This window comes from Danio aesculapii, chromosome 4 (assembly GCF_903798145.1).
Source record: "Danio aesculapii chromosome 4, fDanAes4.1, whole genome shotgun sequence".
Classification (NCBI taxonomy): domain Eukaryota; kingdom Metazoa; phylum Chordata; class Actinopteri; order Cypriniformes; family Danionidae; genus Danio; species Danio aesculapii.
This window is the reverse complement of record NC_079438.1, coordinates 41,551,364-41,568,283: the sequence shown is the minus strand read 5'-3', so window position 1 is coordinate 41,568,283 and position 16,920 is coordinate 41,551,364. Positions and strand designations below refer to the sequence as shown.

Here is a 16,920-nt window from a genome sequence, read left to right as displayed (position 1 = left end):
AGTTACTACATCAGTTTATCAGTTCTATTTCAGTAGTATTATAGGTAATACTACAAAGTGCTGTAGCACACATTAACAAAGTGTTTAACTATTATTAAAATATACAGTATAACACACTTTAGCATTGTATGGTTCAAAAAGTCAATAATATTTACTTTAAATTACTGGTATTTTTTCTTGTGGGTTTTTTTCGGTCACACTTTTGTGTCTGTAAATGTCCACTTAATCAGCACCTACTGTACTTAAAAATCCATAGCTTTTGCCTGGCTTTATGCGTTTTAACCTACATAAAAATGACTGTGTTTTCTAAATTGTGGAGTGGTAGAGATTCACAAAATTGCCTCGATATGTGACAAAAAAGTTACATCAACACATTTGATGTAAAAATGATAAAGTTCAACTGAAGATGGATTTGATTATTAATCAGTAGCATTATTGTAATAAAACATAACAAATATAAATATTACATAAACTTTATAACGCAAAACAAGATTACGCACGCATATTAACATACAGCTGTTCTGTGTCAGTTGAATCAGTTGACCATTGAAATTTAAATTTTTTTAAACCCAACCGGTTGAGTTATTAAATAAATAATTCAATAATGGTTCAAAATAACCCAACAAAGCACCAAATATTTTTTAACCTAACCATTCGGTTAAATCAAATAACTCAACGTTTTTTAGAGTGTATATAAATCCTCATTTGAACAAATCAAAATTCATTTTAATAAAGGTTTTATATAGTTAACCTCACATTTGTTTTGTTGCTATCCAAATTTATCACATATACTGCAGGCTAAGCCTTGCACATGTTTTGGTTTCAAAGATTATATTAGTTCGGTGCACAAGCATACCAAACTGAACCACTCAAAAAAATTGTTTTTCTTAAAATATGTGTACAACACTATTTTTAAAACAGATACTAAATTACAATCTGCAACAAAATAATATATTTTGAAACAAAAAAGCAACAGTAGTTTTCCCTATAGGGACATTTATTCAACTGTCATGCTAAAATGAACATGTACTCGACAAACACATCGTCTCTATATTTCTTTCTGATGTCTGTTCCGACAGTTGCGCAGAACTGGTGTTGCAAATCTAAGTGAGTTTCAATACATTCATAAGAGAATGAAGAATACATTTTTGGAAAGCTCAACACAGCCAGGAAAAAAAAAGAAAAGAAAACCATAAACATCCAAAACCCCAGACTTGTGCTCAGTTTGGCTCACCCCCATTTTCCACACCCAGAAAGTCATAAATGAACTGCATATACACCATATCTGTACCAGGCTGCTCTACGTCTTTCACAATACAATATTGAAGTGATAAAGTCTATTTGTGATAAAAGCTACAATCCAGTTCACTAAAGTCATGCATCCCAGTGGCGTTTTTGAAAACGGTGACAGCAACTACAGATCTGAACACAGCATGCCATGCCAACGTTTTGACACATGTGCCATTATTTGTAGTAGTGACAGGGATTTCTGTTGTAATGATTGGGCGAATCAGTCATCAGTCCGATCCCTTCTTCTCTGACTCTGAGGTCTTAGACTCGTTCATGTATTTATCAATGAGGTGTAAGGGAACTCCTCGCTTCATCAGCTCAAAGAATGTAAAACCTCCTGGAAGAGGGAAAGATGAGGACAGTCAGAGAGATGGCACTTAAATGATGGCATAATGAAACAGATTTGTTCTTTACATCTGTATATGCTGCTTCAAGAGGCATTTAGACAGGTGAACGCATCTAAAAATATCTGAATGTCCTCGCATAACAAAATAACAAACCTAGCAATATTTTAAAAAAGACAAGCCAGTTTTCAAGCAAAATATTTCACAAAACTATTGAATTTTAAACTATAACATTCGGATATTGCTGTTTATTTAGGTACAGTACATCGACACAAAATTACTTTGCTTAGTTTTTGAAATATGCTGCTGAAGGTTCTGAAAAACATTACATTTAAATTGAAATGTTTGTAATACAATTTACCAACACTTTCTTAATGTGTCCGTTATACAAGTTTCATGTCCTTACTATAGTAATTACAATTAATAATGCATAATTACATGTAAATAACCCTAAACCTGACCCAAATTTAACCCTAACTGTATAATAAGTACATGTAATTATTTAATATTACCTGGTAGTAGTTACACTGTAACAAGGACACCTTAAAATAAATTGTAACCCACTATTTTACAGTTTCCTTGCTTCATGTATCAAGTATTTAAAATAGTAACCATCTTTTATGCATAATGACAGGCAGTAGCCCAGAACCAAATTTGTACCCTACTAATATTAATTGCATGTACAATTACACTGTTACCAGGATTTTTGAATTCTACAATGTAACCATTTGTATTTATACATTGGTAATTAAGAAGTTCCAGTTTGGAACATTTAATACTTGAGCAACTTGGCTTAACCTGTGTATAATACGGAATACATCAAGTAAGTGCATTTTTAAGACGTTTTAGGCAACCTCAAGTAAAGAAAAGTGTGTATCAAAAGTCTTTTGTGCAAACTGCCATTAGAATTTTAAATACTGGCTTGTAAATAGGGCTAATTGAGTTTTTAATGTGATTTATGTGATGGTATAACTACTTGGAATAGTGATGGAATAACTACTTGAGTGGAATGGAAAATGAGCATACAGTAATACAATAAGTAATTTAGAATCTTTTTTGCGACTATCCTTCAAAGCAGTTTAACCCTTTTGTCAGCAAGAAAACTGAATTAAATTTCAGAAAATTCAGTATGATCGCTTATATTGTTTTGTTTTTACGTAAATATCTGTGACCATGAATGATGATTGGATATTATTTTACCGATATTTGACTTTATTTATGTGATATGTAGGATGTAAATGCTGATGTAGTTGAAGCCAAAGATAAATTTCCACTTGTGGACAATGAAGTAAAACACGACCAAATATTATTAAAACATTAATTCAAAACAATTCACCTTATTAAAATATGTAAAATATGTACATTTTACTCGCAATGGAGTGAACATATAAAGCATAGTCTTCAACTTACTCTAAGTGGCTTTTAATTTCATGAATGTATTATTTGTCTATTTATTATTATTAGCTTTTTTACACTACAGTACACTACAAGTGCACATTCAATACAAGAAGTGCACTTAATTTTTACAAGAATCAGCTTGATATTTTGTAATGCAATGACATTCAGACAATTATAGGAGCAACTTAAGTATTTTCAAACAAAGAGAGAAAAGGTATTCACAGACAGAGATACAGAGGGAGAGAGAAAGAAAGAGAAGGAAATCTTCTGGGAATACATAACTAGCTTATGTTTTGGCTAATTAAATGCCAAACCGTATGAAATTGTACAAAATGTAAGATTTATAGAAACAATGAGACTGTATGAATTCATACGGAGAAGCTCCTAATTCACCAAAACATAAAAAGAACACAGTAACATCAGAACAGTTTGTGAGTGTTTGCCAGGTGCAGCGCAAATGTTGAGGCAGTAAGTGCAATCATGTTTCTGCAAGCTTTTTCAGCTATCCAGCCGCTCATAACTCATTTCATCACTGCATGTCATCTTTTCTTATTGTAGCATGTTGAGCTGTGAAGGCAGTTGGTTGAAAGTGCTCTAAATTAAGCTGCATTATGCAATATGATCACAGTTATAAATATACAAAGCACACAGTGGAAGCATCTGCAGAAGGATTGTTGCTGGGGCAGAGATGCAAGTCTTGACTTTCTTTTCAATCTGACTGCTTGATCTCAAGAGAAATCATTCATTATTTGACTGAAATCTAAATTAGTAGTTTCTAAAGTGCCCCTATATGCTTTTTTTGAATATCACCTTTATTATAGTGTGTAATGAAGTGGATTGGGAAGGTCTGCACATTTCAAAAGTGCACAATAAATGGAGTTGTTGTCTCCTCACCGCCGTGGATACTGCACTTTTAGCTTCATAGATACACTTTTAGATACACCCATAGACTTTCTGACCAGTTGTACATGTGAATATGTCAGATCGAAACCGCAAGCTTGTGTGACACATGTTGCTGTGTTCCAAAGTTCAAGCTTGGTGAACTCTGACTTGACATTCAGAAATGTGTAATATGAAGCAATCACTCGTTTTATCATGGTGTCCCATCATCTTGTTTTATCCCACCCGTTTTCACATCACCATATGACCAATTTCGCATGCTAGTGTGACCGCTTTAGTCTCTGTATGTAGACTTGGAATAAGCTTGCATAATGCCAGCCTATAGTCTTTAAAAGTTGCCTGCAAATATTGTCAACCTCAACCATCTTTACAAAACAAGTTGTGGCTGAGGCCATGTGGCCTGTGCTGTAAATGCTAATTCAAGCGGGTGATTGTACTTGGAATTACAGTATAAACACAAGAAAGGACATTAAAGACTGCAGCCTCTATAGTTCACTCACTCCCATCCGGGTCACGGCACCAACATTGATTCCTCTGCCATGGAAGGAGGGCACCTTAAACTGATTGTTCACTCACAATATGAAGATTCTGTCATCATTTACTCACCCTTTACTTGTTTCAACCCTTCATGAGTTTCTTTCTTCTGTTAAACACTAAAGGAGATATTTTGAACACTTTTATTTTGAAAACCTGTAACCATTTACTTCTATAGTATTTGTTTTCTCCAACTGGAAGTCAGTGGTTACAGGTTTTCTTCAAAATATCTTCTTTATTGTTTAATGGAAGAATCCTCAAGTAAGTAATTGGTGAGTAAATATTAATTGGGTGAACTATTACTTCAACAAGAACACTAGACAATAGTCACTAGTGTGCCCCTTGAGGCCGGATTAATGAGATTGTTACTTCCACAGCTCCTACTCACTGGTTTTGTGGTAACAACTGCAATCATTACCGTCAAAACAGATTCAATTAATTTACCCGTGTGCGATTAGCTCTTTTAGATAGTTGGGGCTTATTTCGCTATTATTGCACATAACAGACTATCTTTGTATTTACATAGTCTTTGCCTATACTATTTGTATACTTTCAAAAGAGCAGGATTCATGGTAAAATCTGATAGTAAATGCAATGTCATCATTATATATTACTGTTTACAAATGCCAAACAACTCCCCAGTTGAATTTCAGATAAGTTTATGGGTGTTTTGTTTCCTACATGTGCTATAAGCAGTAGGCTAGTCACTAAAGACTGGTCGAGTTGACCAATCAGATCTGGATCGACTCATTTCAGACACTGAGAAAAGAAGTGGTGTACAATATATTTTGAGATATTTTGCATAAATTTAAACCTGATATTTAGAATAAATTGGCATCATAAGGGCACTTTAACTTCAGAAGATTTGCACTCTAGTTTCCAAGTCATTAACTGTGCATTATCAACTACAAAATCAGCCTGTATCTGATTTTACTAACAGCCAAGTGATTCATTCACATTAGTTTTCTATTTGCTTTGAAGTCACTACTTGGCTATTAGAAAGCAATACACAAGTATCATGGGAGTCATCATGGTATGAGTGAGCATGATGAATAATGGTGTTATATTTTTGGTCTATTGACATTCAGAATGCATCATTTTATTCTACCTACACCAGGATAAATGGTTTTACAACTTAAAAAAAAAACTTTTGTGGTATAGCCCATTTGTCACTGCATGCAAAGGACATTTAGAGGAACAAACGCTTGAAGTATCACAATATAAAGTAGCATTTCCAGTGTAAAAATGCCTGCAAGCCAAGCATAGCGTTTCCGTTCTAGAGAAGAAAGAGTCTTTGTTAGATTCTGTTGAGAAAATGCAAAAGTAATGTCACATTATTGCAATATTGTAACGTGAAACGTTCTGTCAAAAGCATGCACTATACAGTATACATTCTATACGGAGCGAACAGTTTATCTATAGAGCCTTAAACTGAGCTCTTATAGAATCCTGTAAAACAGTCTTGATTCTTGAATAGAATTCTAGAGCGTTGCACACCAGCAAAGAGCAAAAGTGGGATTACTGGCAACCAAGGGATGCAGAATGAATGAAATATAAGCTTCATATGCCCGAAACCATATGAAAGCTTACCTTGAATGAGAACAACACATGTAGTAACTATTCCTGAGTGATGACTGGGGGAGAAAAAGAAAATACGGATTAAACCCAAAGTTTACATGAGGGAGTTATATGTGCTTCAGGGTACATCGCTGACTTAGTCATTACAGATTTAACATGGAGGAGTTAAAGGACAGACCACAGTCTACCAAGACAGAAACACAACAATATGGCAATGTGTGACAGTATGAAAACATGATATAATGTGCAAATATTGGTGTTTTTGTCAGGTCTAGGGGTTTATGGTAGACCTGCCAAACAATGTGTGATGGGTGTGACTGTGTGAAGTCTGTTTTCTGCAGTCTGTTGCATTATGGGATGTGTGGCCCAGTGGTAGTGGTGAGATGACATTGATCTGGATTTGCTGTATGCTGTTGCAGATTCTCAGTTTATGCCAGTTCTTGTGGAATAAGAGCATACAGCAGTAATCTATTTTTTCTATTAAAATGCTTCATACTACCAGTTAACTCATTTGAAATCTTTATATTATTTGTGACTATCCTTCAAACCAGTTTAACTCAGCAAGCTTTGTCAGCAAGAAAATTAAATTGAAACGTAAGAAAATTTAGTATGATCCCTTTTATTGTTTTGTTTTTACATGAATTATTTGTGTGATCATAAATTATGATGGGATATTATTGTACCCCTATTGTATGGTAAAGTATTATTGATAAGTGGAAAGGAACTGATTGGATGTTAAGTAAATTCTGAAAAAGATTATTATCATTACATTTTTGAAAGTTTTATTAATAATGTTTGTTTGTTTTTTGTCAAATAAGTTTTTTATTATTAATAATGTTTGATAAAGTTATAAATAAATTACATGTTCAAGTATTTATACTGTAGAAATGCAGTATTGGTGCAAAGAAAGGAGCCACAACGGCTTTGTATGTTGAAGTTGAGCTCCACAGTACCACTAGAAACAAGAGATGAAGAATACATAGAATTAATGTGAATAAATAGAATAATAAGAGAGAAATTAAATTCCATACTGTACTTACCTGGGAAATCTAGAAAAGACATTAAATATATTATGTTCATATTTCTAGTTTGAGCATACACTCACCAGCCACCTTATTAGGTACACGTTACTAGTATCGGGTTGGACCCCCTTTTGACTTCAGAACTGCTTTAATCTTTCGTGGCATAGATTCAACAAGGTACTGGAAATATTCCTCTGAGATTTTGGTCCATATTGTCATGATAGCATTACACAGCTGCTGCACACTTGTCCCGTTACACCACATCCCTAAGATGCTCTATTGGATTCTGATCTGGTGACTGTGGAGGCCATTTGAGTACAGTAAACTCATTGTCATGTTCAAGAAACGAGTTGGGGATTCACTGTGGTCATAAAGGGATGGACATGGTCAGCATCAATAATCAGGTAGGCTGTGCCGTTGACACGGTGCTCAATTGGTACTAATGGGCCCAAAGTATGCCAAGTAAATATTCCCCACACTAGTACATCACCACCACCAGCCTGAACTGTTGATACAAGGCAGGATGGATCCATGCTTTCATGTTGTTGATGCCAAATTCTGATCCTATCAGAATGTCGCAGCAGAAATAAAGACTCATCAGACCAGGCAACATTTTTCCAATCATTGAATGTCCAATTTTGGTGAGCCTGTGCCAATTGAAGCCTCAGTTTCCTGTTCTGAGCTGACAGAAGTGGCACCCAGTGTGGTCTTCTGCTGCTGTAGCCCATCTGCCTCAAGGCTGGAGGTGTTGTGTGTTCAGAGATGCTCTTCTGCATAGCTCGGTTGTAACTAATAGTTATTTGAGTTACTATTGCCTTTCTATCAGCTCGAACCAGTCTGGCCATTCTCATCTGACCTCAGGCATCAACAAGACATTTGCACCCACAGAACTGCCGCTCACTGGACATTTTCTCTTTTTCAGACCATTCTCTGTAAACCCTAGAGATGGTTGTGCGTAAAAATCCCAGTAGATCAGCAGTTTCTGAAATACTGAGACCAGCCCATCTGGCACGTTCAAAGTCACCATGACAAATTCAAAGTCACTTAAATCACCTATCTTCCCCATTCTGATGCTCGGTTTGAACTACAGCAGATTGTCATGACCATGTCTACATGCCTAAATGCATTGAGTTGCTGCCATGTGATTGGCTGTTTAGAATATTGCGTTAATGAGCAGTTGGACAGGTGTACCTAATATAGTGGCAGATGAGTATATTGAACCACAGCGATGGAGGAGCAAATCTTGTGCAATATATCTACTTAAAGTAGTACATTTATGTAACATTGTTTTCAACTGTTCATTTTTACATCTACTGTTCTGGCATGCATAATAGATCATTTTATTGTCGCTGATTCATGTGAAAGAGCATTATTTTGACAATATTGTATGCTTAACTTGGGTTTGAGGCTGGGACACACAAAGCTAAAGGTTGGCTAATGGGCAACATCAGTCCGTCAGGCTAGTTTGCTTGGTCTGTTCTACATATTGTTATTGTCAGGCTCACGTCTGGGGGAATTTACCCTAATTAACATGTCAAATCTGCATCATTCACTGAGAGAAAGAGAGTACTCTGATTGGTTGTTCAACTACAAATCAAAGTGCATGAACAAAAACTGAAGTAACAAAACTAAGCAAATGATGCAAGTCAAAAGGGAACACGTAGGCAGTTTTGCATGAGTGAATTCCTCTTTGGTGAAAGAGAAGTATTGTGAAAAAAGTAAGTAAATGCTGCTTTGTGTATGGTTTGTACATGTATGTTTGCAGCACTAGTTCCATGCCTACAGGTATGGAGAGATACATCCTCCTAACCCATCTGTATGGGTTTATGGGCAGCTTTTTGCTCCAATCACAGCTGACATAAGATAAAACACAGTTGGTTTTTAACAACGCAAGTTTTTTTGACGTCAGCTTAGTGGGTCCCAGGTTTCAAGATACATGTCTGAAGGTCATGTATGTTCATATTAACACAAAGACTAACCTTTGACCTCTAGTTTGCAGTCCACCTGAGCCTCTCCGAGGTCATTGACAGCCTTGCAAGTGTAAACGCCTCCATCAAATGGACTGGGCTTGCGGATCTCCAGTGTACACACACCCTGGTTGTGGAACATGCGGTAACGTGGGTCGTCTATGATGGTAATCTTGTTTTTCATCCAGACCACTTTAGGCTGAGAGCAGTAATGAAGCATAGTATGAGAATATAGAGAAACAACAGAAAGCATTAACGGGTAAGAGGAACCAAAGCACCATCATTCCAGTGAATACTGTTTGAATTATAAACTTTGATCATGAAACTAAATGGGGCAGAGTGATAGTGATATCATGTGTAGACAAAAACCATATGTCTTGAAATATTCTTGAATAATAGCTGAAATTGTTTGGTCATGGAAATCCACATTGTACAGGCATTCTGCAAACAATTATATGAATACCACTTGGCAGCTGATTTGGCCTGATTCTGCAGCCAATTACTGTAGATTGCTTATGTAGGATTTAAGTAGTCTGATTGAGTGTTGCTGTAAAAGCCCTCCACCACCCCCAGCACCACCTGTCTAGATCTGCCACAGGACTTACGTTTGTCAAACATGTGGAGTGAGAACTGCTCCTCTTCTCGTGTGTTAGTTATCGACAGTGTGATCTAGTGTATCTGTGCTCGAAGATTATAGATAACAGGTGCTGTTCAGCCCAATGGGACATTCACAGGTCAGGCCACAAAGAGAAAACTACAGGTGTAAATCTATGAACACATGGTTGGTGCCCAACAAAATTGTCTAGGTTAAGGATCAATAGGTATTTAAAGGATCGTTAGCATTCATGCATAACCCCATATATAGGCAACTGAATCCAAAACTCAATTTCCAGGTTCAGGATAAGGGAGTAACATATCAAATATATACTGTATCAGATACTGTACTTCTTTTTACTGTACTTTTGGAAATTCAGTTTTGGATTCAGTTTGCTTTGATGACCCGAGTTTTAAAAATTATTTAGATCATTCATAGCTCATTGTATAATACAGACCAACCTGTTGGTGTTAATCTGGTACCTTGTGGTTATATCTTTATTATTAAACTGGGTGCCAAACTTTACAAATCTTACTGACTTTGAAATCTGAGATGTTTTAAAGTGACTAAAACTCAGCAAGTGGCAAGATGATGGCCAAAGTGATGAGCCTTTCAGATATATCAGGAGAAGCTGGTAGTAAACTGCAACTTTGATACAATTTGAAAACTATTTAGGCTGAGTAACGTATTTCTAATGAGCCTGGGTTTAGGTTCACCAAGTATGTGGTTTCCTGTGGAACTGGATTGCTTTTAACCACTTTCTAAAAATAGTTTTTTAGTCTGCTTACTTTACTAATATTAAGTGGCAATATTGAGTCTTTATGCTATTGGTCTAGTTTTGATTGCCCACTGTAGACTTGTTACGACTGGCTATTAGGGATATTTTTGTGCCGAGACCACTGATCTGTGTAGAATGACTGAATTGCGCGTTGTGTTCTAAACTGCGGAGAGGCGGTGAAGCCACCGGAAGTGTTGGATCCACCATCTTACTGTGCCCTACTGATAGAAAACTACAACTTCTGTGCTACAGGGATTAGTTGCTTTGCTTAAAAAATGACCCAGTTTACAGTTACAAGTCTGACACATATTTCAGTAAATGATGAGGCAAATCTGTTCAGGTTCTCTTCAAGCTTATCTTGTCATTTATGGGCAAATTTAAGTTTTCTTTTCATATAAAGTGAGTAGTAACAGCTGAAAAAAGGATAATAAAAGAGTAATATATTGTAATATATAATGTACTCCAATAGCAAAACCACCAGACAGTTTTAGATGGACATCTCTTTTTAAAACAGGTCATAGAGCAAACAAACACCTAATTTTAATAATGCACTATAAACTAAATCAGATAAAGGCTGTATTGGAAGTACGCATACATGACATTTCTATTCAGTGAGATGGGATCGAGTCAAATCAATTAACATGCTTAAATTTGTGTAAAAAATAACTTTCTTTGACATTTTTGGTGTGCAACATCTTTATGTATATTTGCTATAAAAAATCTATCAATATATTACAAGTGAACGATCAGCGTCTGTATATAAGCTGTCTCTTCCAATGATTATATTAACCTCTGATAATAGCGGCTTTCTGTTTAAAGGGGCGTTGCAAATAAAATAACCCTTTACTGCCATCTGCCGTTAACCAAAAACATGTGTTATTTTCGTTCTGCTTGATCCTCCTCTCCATACTAAGCTTTTTATTAACACCCGAAAAGCTTCCTGATCCCAAATAAATAATTGTTTAATATTTAGCACATTTGTTTAGACAAGACACTACACACGAAGGTTTCAAATCCAAGCGAGTGTCTTGTTGGGCGATGTTTTCTCATTAAAATCATACGATTTCCTATTAATTCCATAGAACGCCTGAGCATAGTAGGGTTTACTGTACCAATATGGCGGCACGATGGCTTCGCTTTTTATGACTTCATGAGCAATCCAGTTCTCTATTACAAATCAGTGGGTCCCTTGCAACCTTGGCTGGCCTTTCCCCTCAGCAGCAGCAGCATTTCTTATTTGCTAACAGCAGTGTGTCTGTGTTTTTGATTCCAGTAGCAAATCCTTACTTGCACTGCAGATCTAGTCCATCAGGACCAAATACATTAACATGCTAAAATACATTAACATGCTAAAGCTACTTCTGATTGAACATGCTATCAAAAACTTACCTAACAGGGGAGGTATCTCATCAAATGAAACAACTGAACACGTTTTTGGTACCTCTCTAATGGAGTGTCCTGCAAGTCACCTACCCGAGGGTTGGCACGCACGCTGCAGTTCAGGGTGGCATTGTACCCGGCAATGGCGAAGGTGTTGATGAGGGGCTGAGTGAAACGGGGCGGCTCAGTGAAGTCACGGTCGTTATATTCAGGATTCTTCAGATGAAGGCCTGATTGAGAGTGAGAGGAAGAGCGAGAGGAGGAGGAGGACGAGGAAGAGTGAGAGGGGAAGGGAGTGTGGGACTTTGCATGATACGAGGCGAGAGCTGTATCATGGGGGAATTTCCCTTATGTGATGAGGAAGAGACAACATTTATCGTCAGCATTGGCAAAGCGTGACACACACTGTGTTAAAGATAAAATCTGCACTTGTGGGCACATAGAGCTACTGTTGATCCTGTAGATTGCGGATTATTAACCGCATGAGTAGTCTAATCGTCAAATTGGGAGGCTACTACAAGTTGCAGATCAAACCTTTAACAATCCAGTAAAGCCTATGAAAGTGGAAACTCAGACTTTACAGGCAATCCTGCTCAAATGCTAAATCTTGATTAGCAGGTTCAAGTAATTCAAATAATAATCTGTGCAGGAAAGTGTCCCAATTTGCATGCCCAATTGAATTGTCATTCTAAGTACACAGTTAAGTGTATTTTTACATTTGTAATATTTTATAAATAATATATATTATTCTTAATGACATTATTAATGTTACAAATTTGAGTTTAGATATTAATTCTAGTAATACAATCTAGTATTTCAACACTTTTCAGTGTAACATTCAAATTTAATATTCGTGTTTCACTTACATGAACAAAATTGCTTTTAAAATTTTTGATTTTATTTTAATTGTAACTGTCAAGACAACATTGTTCATTTTATATTAGTCTGTCCTCTAATATTTAATTCTAATATATACAAACCCGATTCCAAAAAAGTTGGGACACTGTACAAATTGTGAATAAAATCTGAATGCAATGATGTGGAAGCTCCAAATTTCAATATTTTATTCAGTATAGAACATAGATGACATGTCAAATGTTGAAACTGCGAAAATGTATAATTTTAAGGGGAAAAAAGGTTGATTTTATATTTTATGGCATCAACACATTTCAAAAAAGTTGGGACAAGACCATGTTTTCCACTGTGAGGCATCCCATCTTCTTTTTACAACAGTCTGCAAACGTCTGGGAACTGAGGAGACAAGTTGCTCAAGTTTAGGAATAGGAATGTTCTCCCATTCTTGTCTAATACAGGCTTCTAGGTGCTTGACTGTCTTGGGTCTTCTTTGTTGCATCTTCCTCTTTATGATGCGCCAAATGTTTTCTATGGGGGAAAGATCTGGACTGCAGGCTGGCGTTTCAGTACCTGGATCCTTCTTCTATGCATCCATGATGTTGTAATTGATGCAGTATGTGGTCTGGCATTGTCATGTTGGAAAATGCAAGGTCTTCCCTGAAAGAGACGACGTCTGGATGGGAGCATATGTTGTTCTAGAACTTGGATATACCTTTCAGCATTGATGGTGCCTTTCTAGATGTGCAAGATGCCCATGCCACACGCACGCATGCAACCCTATACCATCAGAGATGCTGGCTTCTGAACTGAGCGCTGATAACAACTTGGGTTGTCGCTGTTCTCTTTAGTCCAAATTACATGGCGTCCCAGTTTTTCAAAAAGAACTTCAAATTTTGCTTTGTCTGACCACAGAACAGTTTTCCACTTTGCCACAGTCCATTTTAAATGAGCCTTGTCCCAGAGAAAACGCCTGCGCTTCTGGATCATGTTTAAATATGGCTTCTTTTTTGACCTATAGACTTTTAGCCGGCAATGCCGTCTTAGGGCCTGAAGATCACGGGCATCCAGTATGGTTTTCCGGCCTTGACCCTTACGCACAGAGATTGCTCCAGATTCTCTGAATCTTTGGATGATATTATGCACTGTAGATGGTGATAACTTCAAACTCTTTGCAATTTTTCGCTAAGAAACTCCTTTCTGAAATTGCTCCACTATTTTTTGGCACAGCATTGGGGAAATTGATGATCCTCTGCCCATCTTGACCTCTAAGAGACACTTCCACTCTGAGAGGCTCTTTTCATACACAATTATGTTGCCAATTGACCTAATAAGTGGAAAATTAGTCCTCCAGCTGTTCCTAATATGTACATTTGACTTTTCTAGCCTGTTATTGCTACCTGTCCCAACTTTTTTGGAATGTGTAGCCGTCTTGAAATCCAAAATGAGCCAACATTTGGCCTGAAATGTAAAAAAAATTCTCACTTTCAACATTGGATATGTTATCTATATTCTCTATTATCTATATTCTATTGTGAATAAAATATAAGTTTATGAGATTTGAAGATTATTGCATTGCTTTTTTATTCACAATTTGTACAATATCCTAATTTTTTTGGAATCGGGTTTGTATATACAGTGCTCAGCATAATTGAATTATTGACTATTATATTTGTGCATAAATGTATATGCACAAATATAATATTGTATAGCTTATTGGATAGCTTATATATATATGTATATATATGTATGTATGTATGTGTATATATATATATATATATATATATATATATATATATATATATATATATATATATATATATATATATATATATATATATATATATATATATATATATATATATATATATAATTATGTATATAATATATAATTAATATTAAGAAATTTTATTTTATGCTCCCATCAACGGCAGCATACATATTTTTTACTGTGTATTTTACACACATTTAATATTGTTTTAGTGTGTATTCAAATTGGGACACAGTCTTCAGGAGCAGAATTGAACAATCCTTCTTAACACCCTATTTAGTGCCGTGCATTTCAAATAAAATCCTGACTAAAATTTTATTATGATTAGTAAATTAGTGTTAATTAGTACATCAGCGCTTGGCTATCAAGACTGCAAATTCCCCTGCAATTTCTCAAATTATATATAAAAAAACCTCCACAATGATTTTAGTAGAAAGCAATTTAGTACAAAACAAGTTTGTTAGGTTTAAGAATCTTATTTAAAATGGCTACAAGCAATTTTTGCACCACAAGCGACACCAAACAGAACTAGAAAAAAAGGAAAAATTAAAATGCATTCATTTTGTGATTCATTTTATTTTACTTCATATTAATGTTTTCGTTTTTAGTGAGTAAAACCTGTAGATTTCACATTCACTGTATCCAAAATTGCATACTGCTATATTTGCTATACAGTTTGAATGCATGTTATGTGGTTGAAATCATGCAGTTTATGCTGTTAGTTGCATCATTTCACACGCAGTCACAAATATTTCACACATGCAGTTTGTTTACAAAGAGTGTGGATGTGGATAAAGTAATGCTAGAGCAGAGGGTTACCTTCTTTCACGATCAGAGCGCTGTCTTTAGTGGCCGTGGCATCTTCACTTAAGCCCACCATGTTCTCTGAGTAGATTCTGAAGAAATATTCATTGCCCACCACTAGATCTGAAATTGTGATGCAGGTACGATGATAATGCTCCACACATGTGTACCACTCCTGTAACAAACACACACATACAGTACATGTGTCTTTTTGTCTTCTTCATGATAAATAAATGTTGTTTTATAGTGGAATCAAACAAAATATGTTCTCATAATGATGTTATTTTGCTATTTTATCACATTGATGAGATGTTCTGATGAAATACGTTTTAAAATATTTCTTTATTAATGCATTTTTTTGCACTTTGAAAATCCCTTAATTTGTCAAGTTGCAAACAAAAGAAATATATGGTTTTGGCAATAAAATACCCGATTACCTGAAAAAACATGGCACAATATGTCGTGATAATCTGTAGTTATTATCAGAATACAACATTTTAACAATAAAACTGTCAATAAAACCGTCAATAACAGTAAATGTTTTTATTTTGAGGAAATATAGTCTTAATATCATCATAACATACAATTTCTAATAATATCATGAGAAAGCATCTCATTATTATGACATAATTCAGTGAAAACGCTATGTGTGTGGTAGCTATGATAATAATAAAGCATTTTCTACTATATTATTATTAATATCTACTGAATTACTATATTATACTTTATAATTTACTAAAATTTCTTTGTTAAACTGCTCTGACACAATCTACATTGTAAATGTGCTATATAAATATACATGAATTGAATTGAATATATAATTTATCCAAAGAACAATTAAATAAAATTAAATAAAATAAAATAAAATAAAATAAAATTAAATTAAATTAAATTAAATTAAATTAAATTAAATTAAATTAAATTAAATTAAATTAAATTAAATTAAATTAAATTAAATTAAATTAAATCTAATCGAAATCTAATCTAATCTAAACTAATCTAATCTAAATTTAATTTAATTTAATTTAATTTAATTTAATTTAATTTAATTTAATTTAATTTAATTTAATTTAATTTAATTTAATTTAATTTAATTTAATTTAATTTAATTTAATTTAATTTAATTTGTGTATATTTTCAATTTGTGTGTCTTAAATGTTAGTATAGAAGTAGTGACGAGGCAACTTTTCTTCTGACCATTGTCTTTTTGTCAGCTTTTTGGATGGTGTAGCCTGTTATAGGTGCATTGCCACTGTCTTTGGGTGGGCTCCAATCCAGCGCTACATTATTCCCCCAGATCTCTTCAATCTTTACAGCCTGTGGTGGTCCTGGGAGATCTGGGACAGACAATACAAAATGTTCAGCTTTTTTTACTTGCTGTAGGTTAGCTCTGCTTCATACTTTTTTGGTTAATGCACTAAACCTTTTGATAAATAACATATAATACTTAATTAGAACAGTGCTTATAAGAAATTATATATTTTAGCATGATTGGAATTCAGTGTATATAATGTTAAGTAAATTTAAATAGATTAAAGGTTGGAAATTTGAAAGTTCAAGTTCCAATAAAGCATAAAAAAAACATTAATTTTCTCCAGAAAACAAAACTTCACGTTTTATTTTGCCTTGATATATACATACATGCAGATATACAGTACATATATACAGTGTTCAGCATAAATAAGTACACAGATCACTTTTTTTAAA

At 34.8% G+C, this 16,920-nt stretch overlaps 1 protein-coding gene across 17 annotated transcripts in view; it reads right to left on the bottom strand.

The window, feature by feature from the left end:
• Window positions 1-976: 976 nt before the first annotated feature.
• The window catches only part of mybpc1 (myosin binding protein C1), a 74,175-nt gene continuing 58,231 nt past the window's right edge, over window positions 977-16,920 (bottom strand). For 16 of the 17 annotated variants that reach the window (XM_056455669.1, XM_056455671.1, XM_056455672.1 and 13 more), the window contains 5 exons: window positions 16,411-16,550; window positions 15,229-15,388; window positions 11,880-12,016; window positions 9,046-9,232; window positions 977-1,627 (listed from right to left, as the gene is read on the bottom strand). In XM_056455669.1, the coding sequence (XP_056311644.1) occupies window positions 1,518-1,627; window positions 9,046-9,232; window positions 11,880-12,016; window positions 15,229-15,388; window positions 16,411-16,550 (734 nt within the window). In that variant the 3' untranslated portion in view covers window positions 977-1,517. Of the gene's footprint in view, window positions 1,628-6,056; window positions 6,101-9,045; window positions 9,233-11,879; window positions 12,017-15,228; window positions 15,389-16,410; window positions 16,551-16,920 lie in introns of all 17 variants that reach the window. The other variant, XM_056455674.1, reaches the window with a different exon arrangement.